Below are 27,846 nucleotides of genomic sequence, written 5' to 3' on the forward strand. Positions count from 1 at the left end.
TGCAACCAACTCCTTTACCCTTTATTTTTTCCCCCCTGTTAGTTAAGAAAACTCCTAGAGTTTCTTATTAAATATAAAAATTAGTTGGGTTTTTTTTCCTTTTTTTTTTTTTTTTTGCCTCTCCTACCACCAAAATAGTTCCTGCACTCCAAAAAAATGCAATGCAATACTGGGATCATAGAATACAAAACAGCATTGTCAAAGTGACCTTCCATAACAAAACCTTCAGCTTGTGGAACTTCCTGTGTGAAGGCCACAGTCTTCCAAGAGTGTTTTAAATACTTTTTTGTTTGGGTTTTCTTTTGTTTTATTTTGCTTTATTAGTTTTGTTTTATTTGTTTTGTTTGTTCTGTTTGTTTTGTTCTTGTTTTATTTTGTTTTGTTTGATTTGCTTTATTTTGTTTTGTTTGGGGTTTTTTGTTCTATTTGCTTTGGTTTTGTTTGCTTTATTTGTTTTATTTTATTTTGTTTTATTTGCTTTGTTTTGTTTTGTTTGGGTTTTTTTGTTCTATTTGCTTTGTTTTTTGTTTGCTTTATTTGCTTTGTTTTATTTTGTTTTGTTTGGGTTTTTGTTCTATTTGCTTTGTTTTTTGTTTGCTTTATTTGCTTTGTTTTATTTTGTTTTGTTTGGGTTTTTTGTTCTATTTGCTTTGTTTTTTGTTTGCTTTATTTGCTTTGTTTTATTTTGTTTTATTTGCTTTGTTTTATTTTGTTTTGTTTGGGTTTTTTGTTCTATTTACTTTGTTTTTTGTTTGCTTTATTTGTTTTGCTTTGTTTTGTTTTGTTTTGTTTTATTCTGTTTGGTTTCTATTTGTTTTGGTTTTTGTTTTGTTTGTTTTATTCTGTTTTGTTTGTTTGGCTCTGTTTGTTTTCCTTTCTTTTTAACTATTTGTTATCTCACAGCAGGTAAACACAAAAGTGGAGCACTGGCAGCACAGAAAATCCACAAATCCTCATGAAAGACATTGGTCTTGTTGAAGGTTTAACTCCACACAGCTGAGTAACATTAAAATAGAATCCACTAGGGCTCCCACATAGTGATAGAGAAAAAAAACCAACCTACTTTATGCTCTATGAGTAAAGAGCTAGAGAGTAGCAAATGGGCACAAAGAGAGACCTCTATACATGGGTTTCAATGTAGGAGTGAGTGTGTGCTAAGGAGGCTATGAGTGCATCAACCTCAGACGAGCCATTGACGGAGTCCCTGGGGGTGCTGCTTTGATAGATGTCCAGGAAGAGGTCAAGGTACATTTCTTTCCATTCTTGAAAGTCTCTAGATGTCAAAGCTGGGTTAGCTAGGACTTTATCTATGATGGCTACTTCTCCTTCCCGGGCCTGTAAGAGAAAAGGAACAAGGGAAGAGTCAATGGGAGTGATGAGTCACTGGCAAAATCAGTCCTGTGGCTGCAAGAAGAGAATGGGGGGGGGGGGCAAACTCAATCCATGGAGCACCTAGAAGGGAGACTCCCTGATGGCTATACAACAGTTTGCAAACAGGAGCCCTTCCTACAGGCTACACACATCACCCTGTGGGGCTAGGGCTTGCCTGGTCCAGCATCACAGAATTGTCAGGGTTGGAAGGGACCTCAAGGATCAGCCAGTTCCAACCCCCCTGCCATGGGCAGGGACACCTCACACTACAGCAGGTTGCTCACAGCCACATCCAGCCTGGCCTTAAACACCTCCAGGGATGGAGCTACTACCACCTCCCTGAGCAACCTGTTCTAGTGTCTCACCACCCTCATGGGGAAGAATTTCTTCCTAACACCCAATCTGAATCTCCCCATTTCTGGTTTTGTTCCATTCCCCAGAGCCCTACCACTCCCTGACACCCTAAAAAGTCCCTCCCCAACGGTGCCTGCTCCCCACCCCTTGCTCGGCTCAAGAAAAAGCAAGCCCTGTTCTGTTTGCTATTAAGTGTTGCATTGCTCAGGAGAGGCTCCACAGGGTGAAGTGCCATCTGTTAGCTCCTCTTGCTCAGCAGAGGAAACACTGCCTGCGTGTGTGGGCTGCAGACAGATGGCCTCTCACCCCCCAGCAGAGCTCAGCCTTCTCCATCAGGCTTCGCATGGTGACATCTGAGGCCTTGTGCAAGGATCCTCATGGTAACAATAACTCATTCTCACTAAAGATCCTGTCTGTGCAGTGGGCTGGCTGGCTGCACCCTCCTCCTACTGCTGCAGGAGCAAACAGAAGGCAGAAGCAGGCAAAATCTAACAGAGCTGCTGGTACCTCCTTAGCCATCACTGGGGCAAGGGGTGTGGAGGGATCACTGCTCACTGAGGCCTTTGTCAGCAGGTGACAGGCAGGCAGCATGGATCAGACTTCTGCAGAAGAGATGACTGAGAGGGGATCTGATCAATGCCTATCAATATCTGAGGGCTGGGGGGCAAGAGGGAGGGGACAGGCTCTGCTCAGTTGCACCCTGGGATAGGACAAGGGGCAGTGGATGGAAATTACAGTACAGGAGATTCCACCTCAACATGAGGAGGAACTTCTTCACTGTGAGGGTCCCAGAGCCCTGGAACAGGCTGCCCAGAGAGGTTGTGGAGTCTCCTTCTCTGGAGCCTTTCCAGCCCTGTCTGGATGTGTTCCTGTGTGACCTGTGCTGGATTCTCTGCTCCTGCTCTAGCAGAGGGATTGGATTGGATGATCTTCGAAGGTCCCTTCCAACCCCTAACATCCTGTGAGCCTATGATCAGAGTAAACCTCTGATGAGCCTGGAGCTGCTTGCCATAGTTGCAGGTGGTGGGGGCTGGATGCAGCAGACATTAAGCCTTGGAAACACCCAACACACAGCTTTGCAGCACTGCTTCTCTGCAGAGAGAGATCTTGCGGAGCCTCCTCTGCAGACATTCCAAACCCACCTGGCTGTGTTCCTGTGTGACCTGCTCTAGGTGCTCCTGCTCTGGCAGGGGGGTTGGACTGGATGATGTTCTGAGGTGCCTTCCAGGCCCTAACATTCTGTGATTCTGTGACCCTGCCATGGTGCAAACCCACAGATTCAGTGTGAACTTCCTGCCATCCCAACATACCTGACAGTACTCTGATTTTGTTCTGGTTTCTCACGCTCATGGAAGTCATGTGGAAAGCCCAGGTTACCTTTTTCTGCTAGCCTCCAATCCCCAGACTCACACCCCCACATAATACTACAAGTAGTAGTTGCCTTTAATGAGATCACAGAATCACAGAATTAACCATCAAGCCCAACCTATCAGCCAACATCATCTAATCAACTAACCCATGGCACTAAGTGCCTCATCCAGGCTCTTTTTAAACACTTCCAGGGATGGTGACTCCACCACCTCCCCAGGCAGCCCATCCCAATGGCCAATCTCTTTTTCCGGGAAGAATTTCTTCCTCACATCCAGCCTAAACCTCCCCTGCACAGCTTGAGACTGTGTCCTCTCCTTATGCCACTGGTTGCCTGAGAGAAGAGACCAACCCCCACCTGGCTACAACCTCCCTTCAGGTAGTTGTAGACAGCAATGAGGTCCCCCCTGAGCCTCCTCTTCTCCAGGCTAAACACCCCCATGATGCAGTGCAGAAAGTTAAGCATCCATGACATTTTTTTTCAGGATAGGTTCCCCTCAGCATGAAAATAACATTGCTTAAATGCTTCTCTAGGTGATGGAAAACCAAATTAATTCACAGAACCACAGAATGTTAGGGGTTGGAAGGGACCTCGAAAGCTCATCCAGTCCAACCCCCCTGCCAGAGCAGGAGCACCTAGAGCAGGTCACACAGGAACACATCCAGGTGGGTTTGGAATGTCTGCAGAGAAGGAGACCCTGCAGCCTCTCTGGGCAGCCTGTTCCAGGGCTCTGGCACCCTTACAGGGAAAAAAAAAATGTTTCATGTTTAATGAATGTTGATAAAGCCCTCTTTGATGAAAGCTGTTACAAAACCCACTGTACAATTATCTAGTGAGTTTAAATGTGGTGATTTAATATCCTTGACAGAGTCCCTGGGGGGAATCCAGCATATTGTTTGCCAAACTTTCTACTAGGACAGAATTGGAAGCACTGTAACAAGCAAAGATGCTGACAGGGAGGCTAAATGAGCTGTGGTACATTTAGAACAGCCATAAAGAAATCTTCAGATCTGTCATTGCCACTAGCTCAGTTTTTTAATCAAAAATACAATGATCCCATCAGCTTATCACACAGCAGCACAGAATGGTAGGGGTTGGAAGGGACCTCCAAAGCTCATCCAGTCCAACACCTCTGCCAGAGCAGGTCACACAGGAACACAGCCAGGTGGGTTTGGAATATCTCCAGAGAAGGAGACTCCACAACCCCCCTGGGGAGCCTGTTCCAGGGCTCTGTCACCCTCACAGCGAAAAAATGTTCCCTCCTGTTTCCATGGAACTTCCTATGCCTCAACTTCCGCCCCTTGTCCTGGCATTGGGCATCACCCAGCAGAGCCTGGCTCCAGCCTCTTGGCACTCACCCTGCACATCTTTATCAGCATGAATGAGGTCACCCTCAGGCTCCTCCTCTCCAAGCCTCAGAGCCTCAGCTCCCTCAGGCTCTCCTCATAAGGAAGATGTTCTACTCCCTTCAGCATTTTTGTGGCTCATGCAGAAAGCAAATACAGAATTTCCTCCTGGACAAGCTCAGCCATCAGAACAGAATCAAGTGTTGTACAAGGTACCAGCCCCTTCCCAAAGGGCTGGCTTTGCCTAACTTCAGCAATTATAGACTGAATATCTTGTCACAGAATCACAGAATTGTCAGGGTTGGAAGGGACCTCAAGGCTCATCCAGTTCCAACCCCCCTGCCATGGGCAGGGACACCTCACACTACAGCAGGTTGCTCACAGCCACATCCAGCCTGGCTGCAAAAACCTCCAGGGATGAGGCTTCCACCACCTCCCTGGGCAACCTGTGCCAGTCTCTCACCACCGTCATGGGGAAGAATTTCTTCCTAACATCCAATCTGAACCTACCCATTTCTAGTTTTGCTCCATTCCCCCCAGTCCTATCACTACCTGACACCCTCAAAAGTCCCTCCCCAGCTTTCTTGTAGCCCCCTTCAGATTCTGGAAGGCCACAAGAAGGTCTCCTCAGAGCCTTCTCTTCTCCAAACTGAACAACCCCAACTCTCTCAGTCTGTCTCCATAGCAGAGGAGCTCCAGCCCTCTGCTCATCCTCTGCTCATCAGGGTAAATTAAAATGTGCAGGGACAAAAAAGGGACTAAGATTTCCTCTTTGAATTTGGTGTCACATTCTGCTAAACTGGCTGGGGAAGGAGCAGCTGACTGAGATTTTTATCTGCATAGAAATAAAGGCTGATCTCCTCCCTTTGACTGCTTTCCCAAGGCACGATTTTCTCTGCCTTCTTTCCCCATGCCTCCCTTGTTTCACACACTAAGCTCAGCCCAGACTCCAGCTGCACACAGTTAAATCTCCAGATACAATACAGCCAGATCCAACCCTGGGGCAGGATTTCTTTATTTTTCTCCTCCCCCCTCCCTCTTTTCTCTCACCTTTAAAGTGCTTTTCAGAATTCTCAGCTGGTGCAGCTTCTCATTGACTACTGGATCACTGCATCTCTTTATAAAAGATTTCTTATACTCCAGCTTAGTGGCAATCCGATGCTCTCCTAAAGGAGATAGGTTGGCCTGCTCCAAGGCTCTGCACAGATCTTGCAAGGAGTCTGCTGCTTTTTCCTCTGCATTTTCAACTGTAATGAGAGAAAGGGAGGGGGGGAAAAATAAGGAAGAAAAAATAAAGGGACAATGTATCACTAACATGCTTATACAAAGAGCTATCAAACAAAAAAAACCCCAACAAAACCCTTTGCAGAATGTTTAACCAGACCATAAGGAGAATGTTTCACACCTGCTGAGTTCCAGAGGGGGGGAAAAAAAAAGAAAAAGATGTGATTTTAACTGCCTTCAGCAGAAAAACTTTCAAGAATGTAAAGTCTTGAACCACACAGAAAGCAGGAAAAAAAGACAGTGCAAGGTGTAGTAGTAGTAGAGTGAGATTGTGCAAGGTACAGTGATATTAGAGTGAGAGAGTGCAAGGTGTAGTGATATTGAGTGAGACAGTGCAAGGTGCAGTGCTATGAGAGTGAAATAGTGTCAGAAACCACATCTCTAGCATTGCAGTTATTGACTTTGTTATTAGAGGGAAAGAGGTCCTGCAGACATCCTGCTCAGCAAGGTGATCAGGGATCAGCTCTTGGCATGAGAGTGCTGACAATGGCATTCCAGACTGTGTTTGTGATGGCAGCTAGGGAAAGACAGGTTGTTTTCTTTCCTAGGAAAGCCCAGTTCTGTTCTTGGCTTTTAGTTTTGATACTCAGTAGTCAGTAATGGTGCTACTGGTGGTGTTTTCTAACTCTGCTATTACGTAAAGGTTCTGCAGCAGATCAAATCCCCAACTCTGGAGGTGTTTCAGAGAGGCAGAGGGACATGGTTTAGCACCAGGCTTGGCAGAGTTAGAGAAGGTTTGGCCTCAATGATCTTAAAGGTCTTATTAAAACAGCTTTAACGTTTTATAGGGCAGAACATTCAGGAGCTGAAACTTAAAAGACTGGTTAAAATTCCCTGCAGTCTTGGTTTTGAAGCTTGCTTTACAAGCCCATGCAGCAAGGAGATCAAGAAGGATGGAGAGAGGCTTTTTAGAAAAGCCTGCAGTGACAGAGAGGGGGAAAATGGCTTCAAACTAGAGAAAAGTAGATTGAGATTGGATACTAGGAACATGTTCTTTACTATGAAGGTGGTGGAACACTGGAACAGGTTGCCCAGGGAGATGGTTGGGGCTGCATCCCTGGAGATCTTCAAGGTGAGGCTTGACAGGGCTCTGGGCAACCTGATCTAGTGGAGGATGTCCCTGCTGACTGCAGAGGGGGTTGGCCTGGATGCCCTTTGGAGGTCCCTCCCAACCCAGACCATTCTTGATTCTATGATTCGATGTTGGGGATCTCTCTGTCAGTTCACATTACTGAACACAGAGGCCACCAGCCTGCCAGCTGAGGAATGGGAGTGATTTGCTAAAGGGCACAGGGGAAAAAGCCTCCTTGATTTGACAGGGAAGTATTCTACAGCTGTTTCTCTCTTTCTTTCACCCCTTTCTGTGCAAGGCAAAACAGATCTTGCTTCCTTCCTGGTGTCTTTTCTCCAGCAGTGCTGCTGCATTGTACCCTTAGGGGGTTAGCACAGGGAGAGTCTGCTGCAGAAGCAAGTCACTGCTTCCACTCCTTGTCAGTAGGATTTACCTTGCTAGGGTGATCTAGAGCATGAACCAGCAACCAGCCACCACATCTAGGCTTGCCACCAAAACCTGATGGCTTCTTGACCTCATTGCTGTCTACAACTACCTGAAAGAACAATGTAGAGAGGCTGGTACTGGTCTCTTCTCACAGGTAATTAGTGATAGAACAAGAGGGAACAGCCTCAAGCTGTCATTGGGTAGGTTTAGACTGGACATTAGGAAACATTTTTTCCCTGCCAGAGTGGTCAGGGATTGGCACAGGCTGCCCAGGGAGGTGGTGGAGTCCCCAAGGCTGGATGTGTTTCAAGGTGGTTTGAATGTGGTGCTTGGGGATATGTAGAGTAGGGTTATTGGTTGGACTTGGTGATGCTGAGGCTCTTTTCCAACCTGAATGTTTCTGTGATTCTGTGAAATATGAAAGGTCCCCACCATGGAGAAGGACAACATTTGATTTCAACCCTGATGTTCAGTCCTGCATGAAAAGTGCTTTTAATGAGCCTGGAAGGCAGCACAGCCTGTGAGGCTTCAAACAGCAGGCTGGGGGCTTGTGCTGCCTGCCTTCCCCAAGCCACTGGCTTGGAGGGCTGCATGGTTGGTGCTTCTCAGAGCTCACCTCCCTAGGTGGGCAGCCACTGCCCAGCATGGGCCTCAGAGGGACTGCAGGCAGAAGACTTTTACCCCCACCCCAAATGGGGTGAGCTCTGAGGGTGCTTAGGAAGAGGCACAGGACTGCATGCAGGGCACGATGCAGGCAGGGTGAGGCAGCAGAGCACCGACAGGAGGTCTTTAAAATGCATCAGCGCTTCGTCTCCCCCGGCTGGGGCTGCCTGCCCCCGGCTGGGACTGCCTCCCACCCAGGCTCTGTCCCTGCCTCGGTGCTGGAGCTGTGAGTGGAGTGTAGGAAAGGGGAATGTGTGTGTGTGTGTGTGTGTAGGGGGGTTGCTATAAAGGGAAGAAACCCAGCAGAGCCCTTCCCTCGAACGTCTCACTGCTGCCGAGCCTGGGGAAGCTCAAACACAGCAAGATGCTGACTCCTTCCACCCACGGCAGGGGAGGGCAGTGGGCACCAGGCTAACACCTCCCAAGCCCTTCCTATTTGCCAGAGAGACACCCAGGGAGGTGGCAGCACTGCTCTCAATGGCTCTCAGAAGGTGGGAAAGGAGATTAGACACGAATTCCCCCTCCCTCCCCCTTCTGCTGGAGGCTTTGATTGATTGCCTGTAGGTGCTGGTGAAACCCTTGGCCCCGTGAAGCAGCTGAGGTAGGTGATCAGGAACACAGCTGAGCTTAAATTACAGAGTCACAGAATCACAGAACTGGCAGGGTTGGAAGGGACCTCAAAGATCATCATGTTCCAACCCCCCTGCCATGGGCAGGGATGCTGTCCACTTGACCAGGTTGCCCAAAGCCACATCCAGTCTTGGGAGCCACCACTGCACCTGCAGCCTGGGAGCTGGCAGGCTGAAGCATGTTCAGCCTCACAGGCTACATAGGATCATAGGATCACAGGATGTCAGGAGTTGAAAGGACCTTCAAAGATCATCCAGGCCAACCCCCCTGCCAGAGCAGGGCCACAGAATCCAGCACAGCTCACACAGGAACACATCCAGAAAGGGCTGGAAAGTCTCCAGAGAAGGAGACTCCACAACCTCTCTGGGCAGCCTGTTCCAGGGCTCTGGGACCCTTGCAGTGAAGAAGTTCCTCCTCATGTTGAGGTGGAACCTCCTGTGCTGGAGTTTATATCCATTGCCCCTTGTCCTATCCCAGAGTGCAACTGAGCAGAGCCTGTCCCTGTCCCCTCCCTCTTGACCCCCAGCCCTCAGATATTGATAGACATTGATCAGATCCCTCTCAGTCTTCTCCTCTCCAGACTAACCAGCTCCAGGTCTCTCAGCCTCTCCTCACCAGGCAGTGATCCAGTCTCTCAATCATCCTGGTAGCTCTCTCTTGGACTCTCTCCAGCAGATTCCTGTCCCTCTTGAACCGGAGAGCCTGCTCACCCCTCATGGAGGAGAGGCCTCCTCAGCCACAGCTCAGGCTCTCTGCCAGCCAGAGTGCTACCAAGCAGGCAAGCACAGGGGATGGAGCATGGCCACAGGGTCCAACAGCCTGGCTGGGCTTGTGAACTCTGAACAGTTACAGAATCACAGAATCAGCCAGGTTGGGAAAGACCTCCAAGGTCATCAAGTCCAACCAATCACCCAACCCTAACTAATCAACCAGAGCATGGCACTGAGTGCCTCATCCAGGCTCTTCTTAAACACCTCCAGGGATGCTGACTCCACCACCTCCCTGGGCAGCACATCCCCATGGCCAATCTCTCTTTCTGGGAAGAACTTCTTTCTAAGCTCAAGCCTAAACTTCCCCCTGCACAGCTTGAGACTGTGTCCTCTTGTTCTGGTGCTGGGTGCCTGGGAGAAGAGACCAACCCCCACCTGGCTGCAACCTCCCTTCAGGCAGTTGTAGACAGCAATGAGGTCTCCCCTGAGCCTCCTCTTCTCCAGGCTAAACACCCCCAGCTCCCTCAGCCTCTCCTCAAAGGGCTGTGCTCCAGAACCAGAGAGACAGAAGGGATCTCCCTCTGTTTAAGGTGAGAACAGAAGGATGGAAGGAGAGTGGATGTGGGTTTTAGCTGTGTTGGAGGGGAGAGGAGAGAAGAAACCAAGCAAAGCAGTACTTGTCTCAGTTCAAGGCTTGAATCCATCATTGCTGCTGTTCAGGTTAATCTTTAGGGTTCAAACCACAAAAGGGAGGCATCTCCAAATGTCTATGCTGCAGAGAACCAGGAATTCCAGTAACTTCTTACCCTGTTTGGCTAGATAGCAGGCAGACCATGCTAGGTATTTCCCATCCCCCACTCCCAGACTGCAAGCTAAAGGGACTGAAATGGTAAAAGTCACAGAAAGCTTTACGAGGAGACGGAGTCTGACCAGCTGTGTGCTGCACATGAGGTCACCCCTGCACTGGCAGGAGGGGAGCCACAGTGACATGGAAAGTCAGCTTCTGGCCAGAAAATGCTACAGATCACATCCCTGACAGCTGAGAAAAAGAAGCAGCAACAGAGTGTTTAAGCCCGGCATGACACAGCAGCCAGGAGGTGCCAGAAGATAAACTTCAGGTCTACAGGGAAGCCACCTGCTTATCATTTCCTCTGGGTAACACAGAGTAGATATCCTTGTGAAAAGCACAAGTAGAAACCTCTCTCCTCTTCTGTGGCATGTTAAACTCAAGGCCTGAGTGGGCATGTGAGGGTGCCTCTTGCCCAGGGAGGTGGTTGAGGCCCCATCCCTGGAGATATTCAAGGTGAGGCTCGACAGGGCTCTGGGCAACCTGATCTAGTGGAGGATGTCCCTGCTGACTACAGAGGGGGTTGGGCTGGATGACCTTTGGAGGTCTCTTCCAACCCAACCCCTTCTATAGCTGTCTGCATATAAATATGTCCATTAATGCTTCCCCTGAGTGAAGGAAAATAGAAGCAAGCTGAAGAAAAGCTGAGGGTTCTTTTTGTGTCGTGCCTGCCTTTTGCAGCCCTTCTCTCTTTTATTCCTTCCCTCTTTGCCTGATCTTTTCTGATTTGTGCAATCCTCCATCCATTCTGGCCACATGGACCTGAAAGCACAGGATTCTTTTTCCCAAAGCCTTGAGTCAATGAAGGAAGGATCAGTGTTTGAAACCAAGCTTTGACCCATGTGTCTGGTGAAAGGTTAGTGGCTGCAGCATCAGAGAACATTTGCATTTCATCCCATTCTTTCCTCTAGAGGGGAAGAACTTTTGGGTAACCAGGACAGCTCTACACGGTTTCTATTCTTTCCTCTTATGTAAACCTGCAGGCAAAAAAAAAAAAGATACTTGCCAGAGAGGGTGATCACTGAAAAGCACCAAGAGAGCAGAGCTCTGTGATGTGCTGGAGCTCTCCAGCCTGTGGTAAGAGGCTGCCTCTCCTCTCACATGGGTGAGCATGAATTGGCTTCTGGAAATCAAGTGAACTGTGCAGGCAGGTGGAAAGCTCAGCTCCCACAGGACAGATTTCCAAAGGTATTTTCCAGTATCACCAAGTTCAGTCAGCAGCAGTTATGTACCATAACCCCTTTTAAAAAGATCTACCACCAGCCTTTGTAAGGCCCCTAAAGAGATGCTAAACCTTTGCTGTGGCACCAAAGGTCTCATCCTTCTTGTGGACAGTTCATGCACCAGTGGTTTTCTTTTTGGATCAGAAGAGCTCTGTGAATCTCCTTTCCTCTGAGGTCACCTCACTGGTGATATTTGAATGCCAAGCTGCCTACACCCTGCCACAGCCTTGGCAGCCAACACTGCAGCCTGGGAGCTGGCAGGCTGAAGCACGTTCAGCCTCACAGGCTACATAGGATCATAGGATCACAGGATGTTAGGGGTTGGAAGGACCTTCAAAGATCATCCAGTCCAACCCCCCTGCCAGAGCAGGACCTGAGAATCCAGCACAGCTCACACAGGAACACATCCAGACAGGGCTGGAAAGTCTCCAGAGAAGGAGACTCCACAACCTCTCTGGGCAGCCTGTTCCAGGGCTCTGGGACCCTCCCATTGAAGAAGTTCCTCCTCATGTTGAGGTGGAACCTCCTGTGCTGGAGTTTCCATCCATTGTCCCTTGTCCTGTCACAGGGTGCAACTGAGCAGAGCCTGTCCCCTCCCTCTCAACCTCCAGCCATCAAATACTTATAAACATTCAGCAAATCCCCTCTCAGTCTTCTCCAACTAACCAGCCCCAGGTCTCTCAGCCTCCCCTCACCAGGCAGTCTCCAGTCCCTTCAGCATCCTTGTAGCCCTCCCTTGGACTCTCTCCAGCAGATCCCTGTCCCTCTTGAACTGGGGAGCCCAGAACTGGATGCAATATTCCAGGTGAGGTCTCAGCAGAGCAGAGTAGAGAGGGAGGAGAACCTCCCTGGCTCTGCTGGCCACACTCCTCTGAATGCACCCCAGGACCCCATTGGCCTTCTTGGCCCCCAGGGCACATTGCTGTGCCATGCACAACTTGTTGTCCACCAGCACTCCCAGGTCCTTCTCCTTGGGGCTGCTCTCCAGCAGGTCTTACTACAAGCCTCATGACCCACATCAGTGACCTCCCTTCAGCTTTCCACACAACTGGGATTGCTTATTGAAAACAGCTGACACTCAGCATTAGCAAATAAACCAAATCCAACCTCCAGGTTTCTCCCTCAGCCCTGCACTGTTGATCTGACAGTAACATTGAGGCATATTTCAACATCCACTCATCAAGGAAATACAGCTGCCAGCAAATGGGTTAACATGTTAGGGAGAAGGGAAAACACAGGTAGGGGGAATAATTAACTTGCTCTGCTCGTGCTGCCTCTTTGACAGCTCTTACACACCTTGAAGGAGCATAAGGAGAAGCTCCTCCTGTGCTGCCAGCCCTGCTGCTTCATGAGGGTTGCCTCGGTGGGCTGTGATTTCAGAGAGGGCACAAGGATGGAGATGAAATAACTCCAAAGCTTCCCAGAGTAACAGGAAGCCGTGACCAGTGGCAGAACTTCTTGGCAGCAGTGTCAGAATAGCATCCTTTGGTATTTGGACACACTGAAGGCATCAGTTTAACCTTCATCTGCTCAACACATTTTAACGACTTGCAGGGAGGATTTTGACACAACAAAACATTTGGCTGGGCCACAGGTTGACAGAAGTGCTGCTAGAGTTTTGCCACAGGCCACCAGTGTTGAAGTGAAAGCAAGAGAGCAATTGATGACATTTTGATGTCCTCATCATCTCATCTCCTCAGTTCTCAAGAGTTCAGAACCCAAAACTTCTCTTGCTGACAAGGTAAAGCGAGGAGCTGAAGCAAACCCCTGCGCCTGGGGATGCTGTGACTTTAAAACAGGATGAGGAGGTCCCCACAGCTAGCAAATACATGGAAGCAATGACTCCTCCAGGAAAACACGTTTTCCCAAACCTAAGCTGTTAAGAGCACACGAAGTTGGGAAAGGTTAAGTGACAAATGATATGGACCCAGCGACATTACTCACCAGTCAGCATCAAGCCCCAGGCACGCCCGCACGCCAGCAACGCCTGCCAAGGCTGATGGGCTCAGGAGCTGAAAGCAAGCCTGAATGGAAGGGGCAGGGATTCCTGGTGAGCAGCACCCACTGGGAAAATGCTCTTCAGGCTTAGGAACTGCAGTCCTGCTTTCAGCATGAAACAGGGACAGAGGAGTGTGGGCTGGGGCCAAGATTCATTCAAGGCCGTCTCAGCACCGTGACGCACTGCAGTCTGCTGGGGAAGCAACTCCTGAGGCATTTAGGGGTGGGGCCTGAAATACCTCTGAAGATGTCACCTTTATTCAGCTGGTCAGATTCATGGTTGGATTTTTAGGAGAGCTCCACTGATTAGATTGCAAACTAATTGACCTGCACCCTGACTTACATGGCAGATGTGCAGGGCGTGCCACTGCCAGATATGAAGCCCCCACTTTCAGCTGCTGAATGCCCATCACACCACCACCACCACACAGAGTTCAAAGTATCTTTGAGAAGCAAAACTATGCATGTGAGGAGAGCAATGCAGTCTCATGCAGCTCTTCTAGACATTACTCATGTCATCAGGTGTCACAGTGCACTTGTGTGCCACGGATGGAAACTCCAGCACAGGAGGTTCCACCTCAGCATGAGGAGGAACTTCTTCACTGCAAGGGTCCCAGAGCCCTGGAACAGGCTGCCCAGAGAGGTTGTGGAGTCTCCTTCTCTGGAGACTTTCCAGTCCTGTCTGGATGTGTTCCTGTGTGACCTGTGCTGGATTCTCTGGTCCTGCTCTGTCCTCTGCTATGAGGACAGGCTGAAGGAGCTGGGGGTGTTCAGCCTGGAGAAGAAAAGGCTCCAGGGAGACCTAAGAGCAGCCTGCCAGTACCTGAAGGGAGCCTACAGGAAGGCTGTAGAGAGACTGTTTGCAAAGGCCTGCAGCAACAGGACAAGGGGCAATGGCTTCAAGCTAGAGCAGAGCAGATTGAGATTGGATGTGAGGAAGAAGTTCTTCACTATGAGGGTGGTGGAACACTGGAACAGGTTTCCCAGACAGGTGGTTGAGGCCACATCCCTGGAGATATTCAAGGTGAGGCTCGACAGGACCCTGGGCAACCTGATCTAGTTGAGGATGTCCCTGCTGACTGTAGAGGGGGTTGGACTGGATGAGCTTTGGAGGTCCCTTCTAGCCTGAACCATTCTATGACCTGAAGATCTCCAGAGCTCCCTTCCAACCCCTTACTGTGATCACCTAACAGGAAGCTCTCTCCCAAAACTGGGACAAGAGTCATCACAGAAGAAGAATCTGTTTCCCATCCACTGGGCAGAATGTGTTTGCACACAGAATAAACAAGGGAAAGGAAAGGAACATCAGTGATGTCCAATGATAGGATAAGGGGCACTGGGGGCAAGCTGGAGCAGAGGAGGTGCCACAGGAACAGAAGGGAAAACTTTCTCCCTGGGAGGGTGGCAAGAGCCGTGGAACAGGCTGCCCAGAGAGGTTGTGGAGTCTCCTTCTCTGGAGACATTCCAAACCCAGCTGGATGTGTTCCTGTGTGAGCTGCTCTGGGTCCCTTCCAACCCCTACCATTCTGTGCTGCTGTGATCAGCCCCAACAGACAGTGGTTAGGCAAAGGCGAAACTGAGGATTTTTCTGGCTTCTTCCTTTATTAAGCCCAAAAGAACACCTTTAAATAAAAATAAAAGAAAACCCTGAACTTCATGAAGAAATCAAATGCCTTCAGTAAGGAAACGTTTACTGCCATTTTCTATACTTTATTTTAAGGCATACAGAAAAAAATATTGAACAAATTTGTATGCAATTAAAAGCCAGGGTTGGGGGAGGGGAGGGGGGACTGCTAATTACAGCCCTTCTCGACTGCCTCTGCAAAACAAAGATACTCCATACAATATGTTCAAGAGAGAGAAGAAGCTGGAGAGGATTTCAATCCCTATTAGCACAGAAACAGGCTGGCCTTTGGCTACAAGCAGCAAATAAGCCATCAGTGGAACACCCAATGGCAGCCAGAGGCTGTTTTAGAGTCACCACATCTTTGCTTCTGCTTCTCTGATTCATTTCCAAAAGACATTTCAGCTCGAAGTCATTGGGGAATTTAAGGAGCAGGACGTAACAGAACAAAAAGAAAAGGACTGTGGCTGGGCTTGCAGGCCATTCCAATACTTTAATGAAGGCTTTAATGACACATCCTTCAGGTTGCAGCATCTTTTATGTACTTAAGCAGTGATTTAGCAGCGCTGGCAGAGGCAGGTACATCAAAGGCAACCTTCTATCAAAAAATAAAACTCTTGCCTTTTGCCAAGCATCAGAAAGAGCACTGAAAATTCAATTGGAACAAAACAACAAAAAAAAAAACAACAAAAGAATCAACTCCTACAGACAAGAGTCATAAAAACTCAGTGAGGGGTTTTTGTCTGCTTGGTCAACAGGTCAAACCCCCCCCCCAAAAACAAACAAACAAAACCCCCAAACAAACAAACAAACAAAACCTGATGACAGTCCAGTATTGCAATCAATAAAAGCAATCCACTCCTCTGGTTTTGATTGGAAGAATGAATGAATAAATAAGTAAATAAATAAATTAAAGATGCTCCAATCCAACATCGCTAAACATTCAGGGGGCTGCTTTGTGCCAGTCCCATTGAGCAGCAACACAAAGCATGCATTTGGATGACAATTTTGCAGCTAGTTGGTATCATCCTAACACTTTTTATTCTTCCAAAGAGGAAAAAAAACCAAAAACAAACAAACCAACCAACCAAACAAAGAGAGAATATTAAAACTCATTAATAAGCTTTGTCACCTGCTGTAAGGCAGAATGATGTGATTTGATTCACTGCACATTTCCTGTTTGTGAGGCCAAACAACAACAACAAAAAAAAGCATAATTTACTTCTTTATAAAAGGGAAATATATATCTCTCTCTCTATATATATATATCTTTCTCTCTATATATAATTTTATTGGTATTAACAGAACGCAATACCATACATTGAGCAAACAGAAAGAAGGGAAAAAAAAAAACAAACCCCCCAAAACATTTCAAAATACATTTTTTTCCCTTTTAAAATTATCTCCCCCATAAGATAGTATGAAATATCAAGTAATTAGCATTAACAATTATTACAATACACCCTTAGCCAAATATATGAAGGGGGGGGGAAAAACAACCCCCCCAAATAAAAAGAAATCCACATTCTAAACCACAGAGATAGGAGGCAAACATCAACCCGTAAAGGGGGACCCAGAACATAAGGATAAATACAAATATCTGAATCCACTTTTGAGCGACATCCAGACAAATCCTGGCCCCCACCTCCCCCCCAAAAAACCAGCCCTCTGAGTGTTACAGAGAGAATACTTTGTGCCTGCTCGGCCAGGCAGCATCACTCCCATGGTTTAAGTCCTAGAAGTTAAAGAGGAACTGAAGAAGTTTATCGGCAGGGTCTAAGAAATCTCAGCGTGAGGTATCTTCTCCGTCACCATCCAGTGCCAGGGCAACCCTCTGGTAATTCCTTAACAAAGCTTTAGACAAAAGGAAGTCTCTGCAAGGTCTGTAGGTACCTCCAGGTGACAGAGCACACTTAAGTTTAGCACGACACGGCAAGGTGGCTTCCTTCACTAAGGTGAAGCAACGCTCACAAGACACAACTCTCTCTGGTTGGCCTGAACGGGCTCACTGGAGTTCAATACAAGCAAGAGGATTTTACAGTTACCATGGCTGGATCCCTCTTTAATTCCTCGAGGTCTGCAGGACAAAACTGAGTGACAGCAAAGCCCTTCCCCTGCCCAGACCCTCTTCCCCTTCCGTCCTCCCATGCAGGGGCAGTGTTCTCTGCACATGTGCTCCGTGTAGATGGGATCTGAGCTTTGTGCCTAAGTCCCACTGTGGAAAGGGTGCTTTCTTCAAAATACTGGCCATGCCCTTTGACACCTTCCTGGAGGCCTCACAGCCAGGCATGTGGTTGTCTAGGCTTTAGGTCTGTTTTCTCTGTTTGAAAACATCAAAGTGATTTCAAGAAGAACTGACTTTCCTGAAGGGAGGCCAGGAGGGTCGCTGGCAAGAGGCTGAAGTGGAGTCTCCGTCGTGCCAATTCTCTAAGGAAAAGTTTATCAACCTCTGAGTCCGATCGGTTCAGTGCCAAGAGAAGTGGATCCCATGTGACATGGAGAGGTGCTACCAACTCTGGCAGTGTATTAGCCTAATGTGATAAAGCAGTGATACAAGAGGGTGAAAGATCTGTGCCGTGCCATCATTTCCATAGCACATCAGTATATCAGAAAGACTGTCATGCAAACAAGAGCAAATAGCACATCTGGCATACAGCAGCAGCACCACAAGAGCTTTTCTAATCTGCATGCAGCTATGCTCATGAGGACAGAGACAAGGCACTCTCTTCTGCTGTCACACCTTTGCTCCCTTAAAATATCCCTCCCTGATGCAAAAAGGGCAGGGAGCTAAACAATCTTTGTGGCTATGCTTTAAAGAAGAGAACTGAACAAAACGGAAAGGAACAGAACAAAGACCAATTTTAAAGAAAGAAAGAAGGGGAAAAAAAATAAACCAAACCACAACACAAATAAAATGAGAACAATAAACATCCTAACCAACTCTGTGCTGAAGAAACATGAGCTCACTTGGAAGCACTACAAGAAGGGTCACATGAATGAGAAGAAAGGAAGCAAAGAGCGTGCCCCAAAGCCATCATACGTGCTACAAACACAGGAACAGCCTGCCCAGGGAGGTGGTTGGGGTCCCATCCCTACAGATATTCAAGGTGAGGCTTGGCAGGGCTCTGGGCAACCTTGATCTAGTTGGGGATGTCCCTGCTGACTGCAGAAGGGGTTGGACTGGATGACCTTTGGAGGTCCCTTCCAACCCAAACCATTCTATGAGGGAAAACATCCTGTTGGCAACTCCTGCATGAACGAGGAAAAGAGGCAGCATGACACAATCTCTCACCTATCTTAGTTGCAATCCAGTGTTGGGCAGCATTGGGTTAAGGATAAAACATGGACCTAAGGAATCAGGTGACTTTGAAACCACACTGCCATGACACATGAGTTTTGGGCTCCCCAGTGCAGGAGGGACAGGGACCTGCTGGAGAGGGTCCAGTGGAGGGCTATGAGGATGAGAAAGGGACTGGAGCACTGCCTGGTGAGGAGAGGCTGAGGGACCTGGGGCTTTTTAGCCTGGAAAAGAGACTTGGAGGGGATTTAATAAATGCTCATAAATATCTGAGGGCTGGGGGTCAGGAGGGAGGGGACAGGCTCTGCTCACTTGCTCCCTGTGATAGGACAAGGAGCAGAATACAAAGATGGACAAATCAGAGGATGATCAGAGGGCTGGAGCCCCTCTGCTATGAGGACAGACTGAGTGAGTTGGGGTTGTTCCGTCTGGAGAAGAGAAGGCTCCAAGGAGACCTTCTTGTGGCCTGCCAGTATCTGAAGGGGACTACAAGAAAGCTGGGGAAGGACTTTTTAGGGTGTCAGGGAGTGATAGGACTGGGGGGAATGAGAAAAAAAAAAAAAACAGAAATGGGGAGATTCAGATTGGATGTTAGGAAGAAGTTTTTCACCACGAGGGTGGTGAGACACTGGAAGAGGTTGCCCAGGGAGGTGGTGGAAGCCTCATGCCTGGAGGTTTTTGCAGCCAGGCTGGATGTGGCTGTGAGCAACCTGCTGTAGTGTGAGGTGTCCCTGCCCATGGCAGGGGGGTTGAAACTGGCTGAGCCTTGAGGTCCCTTCCAACTCTAACAATTCCACGATTCCATGAAATTCAATTCAAAATAACTATGTGAAACTCGTTCAACCCTCATTAGAGAGAAGGTTTTGTTGCTATTGTTTCCTTTTCCCCCAATAGACAGGATGAGAAAGGAAGGAAAACATCAAGGCACCAGCACTTTTTTTTTTTTTTTTTGTTACTCTTGAGCGTATCATGAAAGGTCTGGGAAGCAGACAAGAAATGTTGTCTCAGTGACAGAAGGCACAATGTGGAAAGGATCCTAAATGGAAACATCAGTGCCATTCACTCCACCCACAGCTGCAATTGGGAAAGGAGTTTCCAGAGAGGCAGAGGGTGAGCAATGCTTAGATGCTACTCAAACTGAGTTTGGCTTCTCCTTCACTGCTGAGATTTCCCTGTGCACCAACAGGGAGAACAGGAAGAAGAAGGGAGAGGAAAACACTTTATATAACTAAACCCCTAAGTATAGCAGCAAAGAGAAACTTTTACATAACTTACTGTTTAAAATAAGGAACATTTGTGATTCTACAGAAACAAATAACATCCAACACCCCCCCCACCCCCACTTCCACACACACCAAAAGCCAAACCACTGACAAACAAAAGGCCAAACCAGCACATTTCAGGCTTCATGGGTTTGAGGGAAGGCAGACTTGAATAGATTGGACCTGGCATTTAGTGACATGGTTTAGTAGTCATGAGGTCTTGGGTGACAGGTTGGACTTTAATGATCCTTGAGGTCTTTTCCAACCTTATTGATTCTGTGACTGCAAAGGGAATGATTTGCACATTTGAGCCTAAAAAGAGTCACAGCATTTAAAATAAAGAGTCTTGGATTGGTTTGGGAGAAGGGACTCAGGGGAAAGACGACACTGCTGCCTGCTGTGTCTCATTTCTGCAGCTTCAAGAAACCCTCTGGACCTGGTGCTCAAGGGACATGGTTTAGCGTTGACCCTTCCGTGCTGGGTTGAAGGCTGGACTGGGTGAGCTTGGAGCTCTCTTCTAAGCAGGTATTTTCTGTGATTCTGTGCTTTGTCTCATGGGTGTTGTTCAGAATTCAGAAAGATTGGTTTCAAAGCTCAGGCCTTGGCAAAAGCAACTTCCCTGGTTGTGAAACAAGGTGGTTAGAAAGTAAAGGAGAGGTACTGAAGTTAAGGCATTACCTAGGCAATGCCTATACCCAGCCTCTCTGACAGCTCCTCTGTGCCTATGGAAGAACAGAGCCAACTTCACAGAAACATGCAGGGTGGAAAAGAGCCTCAGCATCACCAACTCCAACCATTAACCCTACTCTACAGGTTCACTCTTAACCACATCCCCAAGCACCACATCCAAACCACCTTCAAACACAGCCAGGCTTGGGGACTCCACCACCTCCCTGGGCAGCCTCTGCCAATCCCTCACCACTCTTGATGGGAAAAAATGTTTCCTAATGTCCAGTCTAAACCTCCCCAGTCACAGCTTGAGGCCATTCCCTCTTGTTCTATCACTAATTCCCTGTCAGAAGAGACCAGCAGCAGCCTCTCCACAACCTCCTTTCAGGTAGCTGTAGACAGCAATGAGGTCTGCCCTCAGCCTCCTCTTTTCCAAACTAACCATCCCCAGCTCCTTCAGTCTCTCTCCATCAGATTTACTCTCCAGGCCCTTCCCAGCTTCCTTGCCCTCCTCTGCACTGCCTCCAGCACCTCCACATCTCTCTGGCATTGAGGTGACCCAAACTGGACACAATACTCCAGGTGTGGCCTCCCCAGAGCTGAGTGCCAGGGGACAATCCCCTCCCTGCTCCTGCTGGACACAGCATTGCTGATCCCAACCAGGATGCCTTTGGCTTTATTGGCCACCTGGCACACTGCTTGCATATGGTGGGAGAGGATGTTGGGACTTTGAGAATGTATGTAAAACCCAGCTCAATGCTGCACTAGAAGATGACTACTTCTGAATTAAAAAAATAAAAGCCCTGCTAATAAGGCATACTTCTGAACAGGCTATTCACTAATTTTATTACTAAGGCAGTTTTAGGCCTATCACCAAACACTGTTAATTCTTCATTGCCCCAGTTTGGCTTAGCCACAATCTGCATGAGGAGCTTTTCATTAGGGCCTCACAGACAAGGGGTGGCATAGACTTTCCTATTTATCTGAAGGTGAATATAGTGAACAGGCACTTGGAGGGCTTTTCTGAATAGATTTTCTCACTATTTTCCTGTACCACTCCTACTGCTGGCAGCCAGATGTACAACATTTCCTGCTGGTGTATTCACCTTCCTCCTCTAGTGTGAGGTGTCCCTGCCATGGCAGGGGAGTTGGAACTGGATGACCTTTGGGGGGTCCCTTCCAACCCTGACAATTCTGTGATTCTGTGAAATGCTGCTTTTTGTCAGTAAAATTATTTTGCCTTATCTTTATAAATGAGAAGCTCAACATGAGCCAGCAGTGAGCACTTGCAGCCCAGACAGCCAAGGAGAGCCTAGGCTGCAGCAAGAGAAGTGTGGCCAGCAGGGCCAGGGAGGGGATTCTCCCCCTCTGCTCCACTCTGCTGAGACCCCACCTGGAGTACTGCATCCAGTTCTGGAGCCTCTATTACAAGAAAGATCTGGAGGTGCTGGAAGATGTCCAGAGAAGGGCCATGAGGATGAGCAGAGGGCTGGAGCTCCTCTGCTATGGAGACAGACTGAGAGAGTTGGGATTGTTCAGTCTGGAGAAGAGAAGGCTCCCAGGAGACCTTCTTGTGGCCTTCCAGTATCTTAAAGGGGCTACAAGAAAGCTGGGGAGGGACTTTTTAGGGTGTGAGGGAAGGATAGGACTGGGGAGAATGGATCCAAGCTAGAGGAGGGGAGATTTAGATTAGACATTAGGAAGAAGTTCTTCCCCATGAGGGTGGTGAGACACTGGCACAGGTTGCCCAGGGAGGTGGTGGAAGCCACATCCCTGGAGGTTTTTGCAGCCAGGCTGGATGTGGCTGTGAGCAACCTGCTGTAGTGTGAGGTGACCCTGCCCATGGCAGAGGGATTGGAACTGGCTGATCCTTGAGGTCCCTTCCAACCCTGACAGTTCTGTGATTCTATGATTCTACCACCTTCAGGACTGCTCAGGTCTTGGCCAGATGCCATGCAGGGATGAGAAGCAGCTGGTGCAGAGCCTGGCAAGAACAGTGCCCCAGCAAAGGGGGTTCTGATGACATATCCAATGCAGCCCCCCAGACACTACACTCCACAGCAGCACCTCTGCAAATTATCCTGTAAGAAGCCAGTTAGATGTGGAAGCAGCAGCAGTAATTACTCAGTGCTCCTCTGGAGACTCTGGAGTTACTCCAGCACAATGCACTAAATCAAGCAGCAATCCAGGAATATGTTAGCTACAAACAGCCAGCTCCAGCTTTTCCATCATGACAGTGCCTGCTTTAGTGTCCCTCATGTCCTCCCTGAGCTAGACAAGGGAACACCACGGGCACGAACGTTGTATGAGAAAGCAGCACAAGGAGGAAGGGGCACAGGGAGGACAGATGGTGGTGTCAGACCACATACTATCTCCAGGAGTTGCTCCTCTCCAAGTGCTGCACTCAGCCCCATGGGAACAAGGAAATTACAGGGCTCTGAGCAGCAGGCATTTTTCCTCCCACTGTCCTCCCACGGTGTTTCTAAACCTGCAGATGCATCCTAGCTCTCCCAACATGCACTTCACATGCTGCAGCTCCTGCTAAATAACTCATGAACTGAAGAACTCCCTCTAAACAAGCAAGGAAGCAAAAAATCCCTCTAGTTACAATGTAAAAACAAAGCACCTGCAAACTTAAAACTCAGAGCTGCTGCTGTCTTACAGCACCACACACCACACCACTGATGTACTTACTAGTACACAGAGAGCATCACTCCCTGCACCACCCCATGGGCATTTATGCTGACTTGTGTCTAGCTCACCTCAATGTGGGAAGACCTAAAAGCCTTCCAAACTCACTGTACTTCTCCCTAGACTCTTGCCTAGCCTTGGAGCTGCACTACTCTGTCCCTAGGCACACGTCACAAAGACATTCATTCATACACTCATTCAGGTTGGAAAAGAGCCTCACAGGATCCCCAAGCCCAACCATGAACCCTACTCTGCAAGGCTCACCCCTAAACCACATCCCCAAGCACCACATCCAAACCACCTTGAAACACAGCCAGGCTTGGGGACTCCACCACCTCCCTGGGCAGCCTCTGCCAATCCCTCACCACTCTTGATGGGAAAAATATTTCCTACTGTCCCGTCTAAACCTCCCCAGTCACAGCTTGAGGCCATTCCCTCTTGTTCTGTCACTAATTCCCTGTCAGAATAGACCAGCAGCAGCCTCTCCACAACCTCCTTTCAGGGAGCTGTAGACAGCAATGAGGTCTGCCCTCAGCCTCCTCTTTTCCAAACTAACCATCCCCAGCTCCTTCAGTCTCTCTCCATCAGATTTCTTCTCCAGGCCCTTCCCAGCTTCCTTGCCCTCCTCTGCACTGCCTCCAGCACCTCCACACCTCTCTGGGATTGAGGTGCCCAAACTGGACACAATACTCCAGGTGTGGCCTCCCCAGAGCTGAGTGCCAGGGGACAATCCCCTCCCTGCTCCTGCTGGACACAGCATTGCTGATCCCAGCCAGGATGCCTTTGGCTTTCTTGGCCACCTGGGCACACTGCTGCCTCCTCTTCAGCTGCTTGGCCATGAGCACCCCCAGGTCCCTTTCTGCCAGCAGCTTTCCAGCCACACTGCCCCAAGCCTGCAGCATTGCTTGGGGTTGTTGTGACTCAAGGAATGCAGACATCACCCTGGCAGTGTGTGCTGTAACAGCCTCCACTCAAAACACTCTCACCCCTCTCTGAAAGCCAGCTCTGATGAGAAAAAAAACAACAACAAACCAGAGCCAACTCTGTGGAATCAAACCTGTCAAGCATTTCTAACCCTTCTTCCTGCTCCACTGCCTTCTCACAAGGAGATGTCAAGGAAAAAGTTGACATAAAGACTCTATCTTTGCTTTACCAACACTGCTCCTCTAAATGACAAGAAAGCTTCCTGACAATGCCATTACAGCTCCTCTACTGGTTTGCTGCTTTCTTATGGGAGGTTTATGAAGAGTGAGGAGCTTCTCTGCCTGCTTGACAAACAAGGATGAGAGCAGTCACAGAAGCATTGCCAGCAGATCCAGAGAGGTGATTCTGCCCCTTTCCAGTGTCATCAGCTGACACCCCCACCTCCTTCTCCTCCAGACTGCTCTCCAGCCACCCCTCACCCAGCCTATACTGGTGGCTGGGATTGCCCCAACCTAGCTGTAGGACCTTGCCTGAAGCAGAACTGGAGCTGCAGTTAGTTGCCTGAGAAAGGAGTTACTGTAGGGCCCGAAAGTGAGAGAGTTGTGTTTTCCGAGGAAGACTTTGGATTCCAGCCCTAAAAAACATCAACAGACTAGGGACTTGGGCATCTCCCCTGTGAAGAGAGACTTGGGGCTGTTTAGTGTGGAGAAGAGAAGGCTGAGAGGGGATCTGATCAATGTCTGGGTGTCAAGTGGGGGGGGCCAGGCTCTTTTAGGTGGTGCACAATGATAAGCCAAGGAACAACAGGTTCAAACTTGACCATAGAAGATTTCAGCTCAACATGAGGAGAAACTTCTTTACAGTGAGGGTGCCAGAGCCCTGGAGCAGGCTGCCCAGGGGGGTTGTGGAGTCTCCTTCTCTGGAGCCTTTCCAAACCCACCTGGATGCATTCCTGTGCAGACAACCCTGGGTGCTCCTGCTCTGGCAGGACTGGATGATCTCCGGAGGTCCCTTCCAACCTCTGATATAGCGTGAGACTGTGACACTAGGTGAGGGTTTTTGCATTTGTCTCACCATTTTTTAAAACAAGGAACATTTAAGAAGACTTGGTCCCATTATGGTAGCAGAGTGTTCTGTACATCCCTTTCATCAGCAGCATAGTTCTGGGAGGTTTTATACATTAACTCATTTGGGGCCTTTAAAAAGCAAGACTTTGAGGGGCTGGAGTGCTCTGGCAGGGGGGTTGGACTGGATGATCTTTGGCTGTCCCTTCCAAATACAAACACAGAAAAGAATGGAGATAAAAGCAGAAAAAAAAATTAAATTAAATAAGTGTAAATCTCTGATGTGTCATGTTCTGAAGGCTCTACACTGCTCTAGCCTTCTCACCTCAAAAAGCAATACTGAAGAGAGACAGAGATATGGGCAGCTACCATTACTGGTGGGGTGAAAGGTTTTTCCCTGCAAGGTGTGACTGGATGTTCCAGGAGTGGCTCAAGGCTTGGTCATCTGCATGAACAGTTTTATATCTCATTATGAGTGCACACATGCAGCAAATGAAGAGAGAAAAGTTTGATTAGGCTCTCTTCCAATAACAGGAATATCTGAGAGTGAGAAGCTGGATCCAAACTAACCAAAGGTGATGCTCTTCTTCCCTGCAGCTGCTTGGAGTTGTTTGGAGTTTGCTTGCTTGCTTGTTTTTCAACATGTGTTTTGTTTTGTGGTGGTGTTTTACTTTGGTTTTCTTTTGAATGTAAATAGCTCAGAGCCTGAGCTCTGAACTCCACAAATCAAAGTTTTGGACCTTTTGTTTTTGTTTTTGGTTTTTTTTTTTTTTTCTTACTAAGCCAACAGCTGCTGTGCAGAATAGAAACATCAGACTGCAAGGTGAAATAATAAAAAGAACAGAATAATAATAAAATACATTTATAATATTATATTTATATGTTTATATATTGATATTATAATATTTATAACATATGTATATATTGATGTTATAATATTTATAATATATTTATATATGGATATTATAATATTTATAATATTATATTTATAAATATATTTATAATAATAAAAATAACAGAAAGAATGAAAAGCTTAGTGAGTTCTTAAGTTTGCAAGGATTTGGGTGGGGTTTTTTTTTTTTTTTCCCCCTTCAAGAAAGCAAACAACTTTCTTAAAGAAGCTGTGCAGCTGAATGCAATAAACTCCCTAATTTGCCTGTGTACCACCAGGGCTTGCTAGCAGTACAGCTGCATATAACAAAGAGGGTTTACAACCTAAGACTTGTCAGTGGTGCTGTTGTAATTTGCAGTGGCTTGAATTTATGTAGGTATTCCTCAACGGTTTTTATTTCAGAAATACAGGTAGAGAGGTTCTGGAGAAATTACCCTGCTGCAGTAACATGGAATTAAGATTCTTAACCCATCTCTGATTTACATCATAACTTCAGTAGCTATTCTAAAAGCAGCACAGGGAACAAGGTTGCTTCTGGAAAAGACACCTAAGGAAAAGAATTTCTAAACACATGGAGATGATTCTACCTTTATACAATCACAGAATGTTAGAGGTTGGAAGGGACCTCCAGAGATCATCCAGTCCTGCCAGAGCAGGAGCACCCAGGGTTGTCTGCACAGGAATGCATCCAGGTGGGTTTGGAAAGGCTCCAAAGAAGGAGACTCCACAACCTCTCTGGGCAGCCTGCTCGAGGGCTCTGGCACCCTCACTGGAAAGAAGTTTCTCCTCATGTTGAGCTGAAATCTTCTATGTTCAAGTTTGAACCCATTCTTCCTTGTCTTATCCCTGTGCACCACCCAAAAGAGCCTGGCTCCCTCCACTTGACCCCCACCCCTCAGCTATTGATAGACATTGATCAGATCCCTCTCAGCCTTCTCTTCTCCACACTAAACAGCCCCAGGGCTCTCAGTCTCTCTTCCCAGGGGAGATGCTCAAGTCCCCTAAGCATCCTCCTGGCTCTCCCTTGGACTCTCTCCAGCAGGTCTCTGTCTCTCTTGAAGTGGGGAGCCCAAAACTAGACACAGGATTCCAGGGGTGGTCGCAGCAGGGCAGAGCAGAGGGGGAAGAGAACCTCCCAGGATCTGCTGGCCACACTCCTCTTAATGCCCCCCAGGACCCCATTGGCCTTCCTGGCCACCAGGGCACATTGCTGTCCAATGCAGAACTGGCAGCAGTGGCAGAAGAGCTTTCATCTAGGTGGAATACGAAATCCACCCCCATTTCAGTTCTTTTTTTTTTTCTTCTGAGTAGCAATCCACTGACTACAGACATTACAGGGCTCCAAGGGACAGGGCTAGCTGCTTGGGGCCATCATGCCCTTGTCCTGCCTTGTTCAATCTCCCCTGCAGTTTAGGAATACTTAAATCCATCTAAGGATCCAAGTGCAATTTTCAGAACTGACTGAGAAGCTGAATTTTTACCTGAAGTGACTTTTGTACTCCTGCTGTAAATCCTGTACTCTTACTCAGCCACCAAGAGTACCAACTTAGGAAATTGGCCTTTTGGGATGGAGGAGAGCAAGGAGAAGATGGCTGACATTTCTGAGCTTCATTAACTGTAAAAGCCATTCCTAAATGGTGAGTCTCCAAAGCAGTCATCTTTCACTTCATGGAAACCCTGAAACTTCCTTCTTCCCTTGTACCAATAGCTCAGAACTAACTGAACCCAAAATTTCAGCCATCCTTTAAAGAGAATCACACAATTGTCAGGGTTGGAAGGGACCTCAGGGACCATGTAGTTCCAATCTCCCTGCCATGGGCACCTCACACTAGATCAGGTTGCCCAGAGCCACATTCAGCCTGGCTGCAGAAACCTCCAGGGATGAGGCTTCCACCACCTCCCTGGGGAACCTGTGCCAGTGTCTCACCACCCTCATGGGGAAGAATTTCTTTCTAACATCCAATCTAATCTAAATCTTCCCTCTTCTAGCTTGAATCCATTCCCCCCCCCCCAGTCCTATCACTACCCAACACCCTCAAAAGTCCCTCCCCAGCTTTCCTGTAGCCCCCTTCAGATACTGGAAGGCCACAAGAAGGTCTCCTGGGAGCCTTCTCTTCTCCAGACTGAAC

General features: G+C 48.1%; 1 protein-coding gene across 4 annotated transcripts in view; it reads right to left on the reverse strand.

The window, feature by feature from the left end:
- Positions 1–1,119: 1,119 nt before the first annotated feature.
- CNKSR2 (connector enhancer of kinase suppressor of Ras 2) overlaps positions 1,120–27,846 on the reverse strand; it is a 236,725-nt gene continuing 209,998 nt past the window's right edge. For all 4 annotated transcript variants that reach the window (XM_054399320.1, XM_054399319.1, XM_054399314.1 and 1 more), the window contains 2 exons: positions 5,491–5,687; positions 1,120–1,335 (listed from right to left, as the gene is read on the reverse strand). In XM_054399320.1, coding sequence (XP_054255295.1) covers positions 1,120–1,335; positions 5,491–5,687 — 413 coding nt within the window. The remainder of the gene's footprint in view (positions 1,336–5,490; positions 5,688–27,846) is intronic.

The sequence above is a fragment of the Indicator indicator genome, chromosome 1 (assembly GCF_027791375.1).
Source record: "Indicator indicator isolate 239-I01 chromosome 1, UM_Iind_1.1, whole genome shotgun sequence".
Classification (NCBI taxonomy): domain Eukaryota; kingdom Metazoa; phylum Chordata; class Aves; order Piciformes; family Indicatoridae; genus Indicator; species Indicator indicator.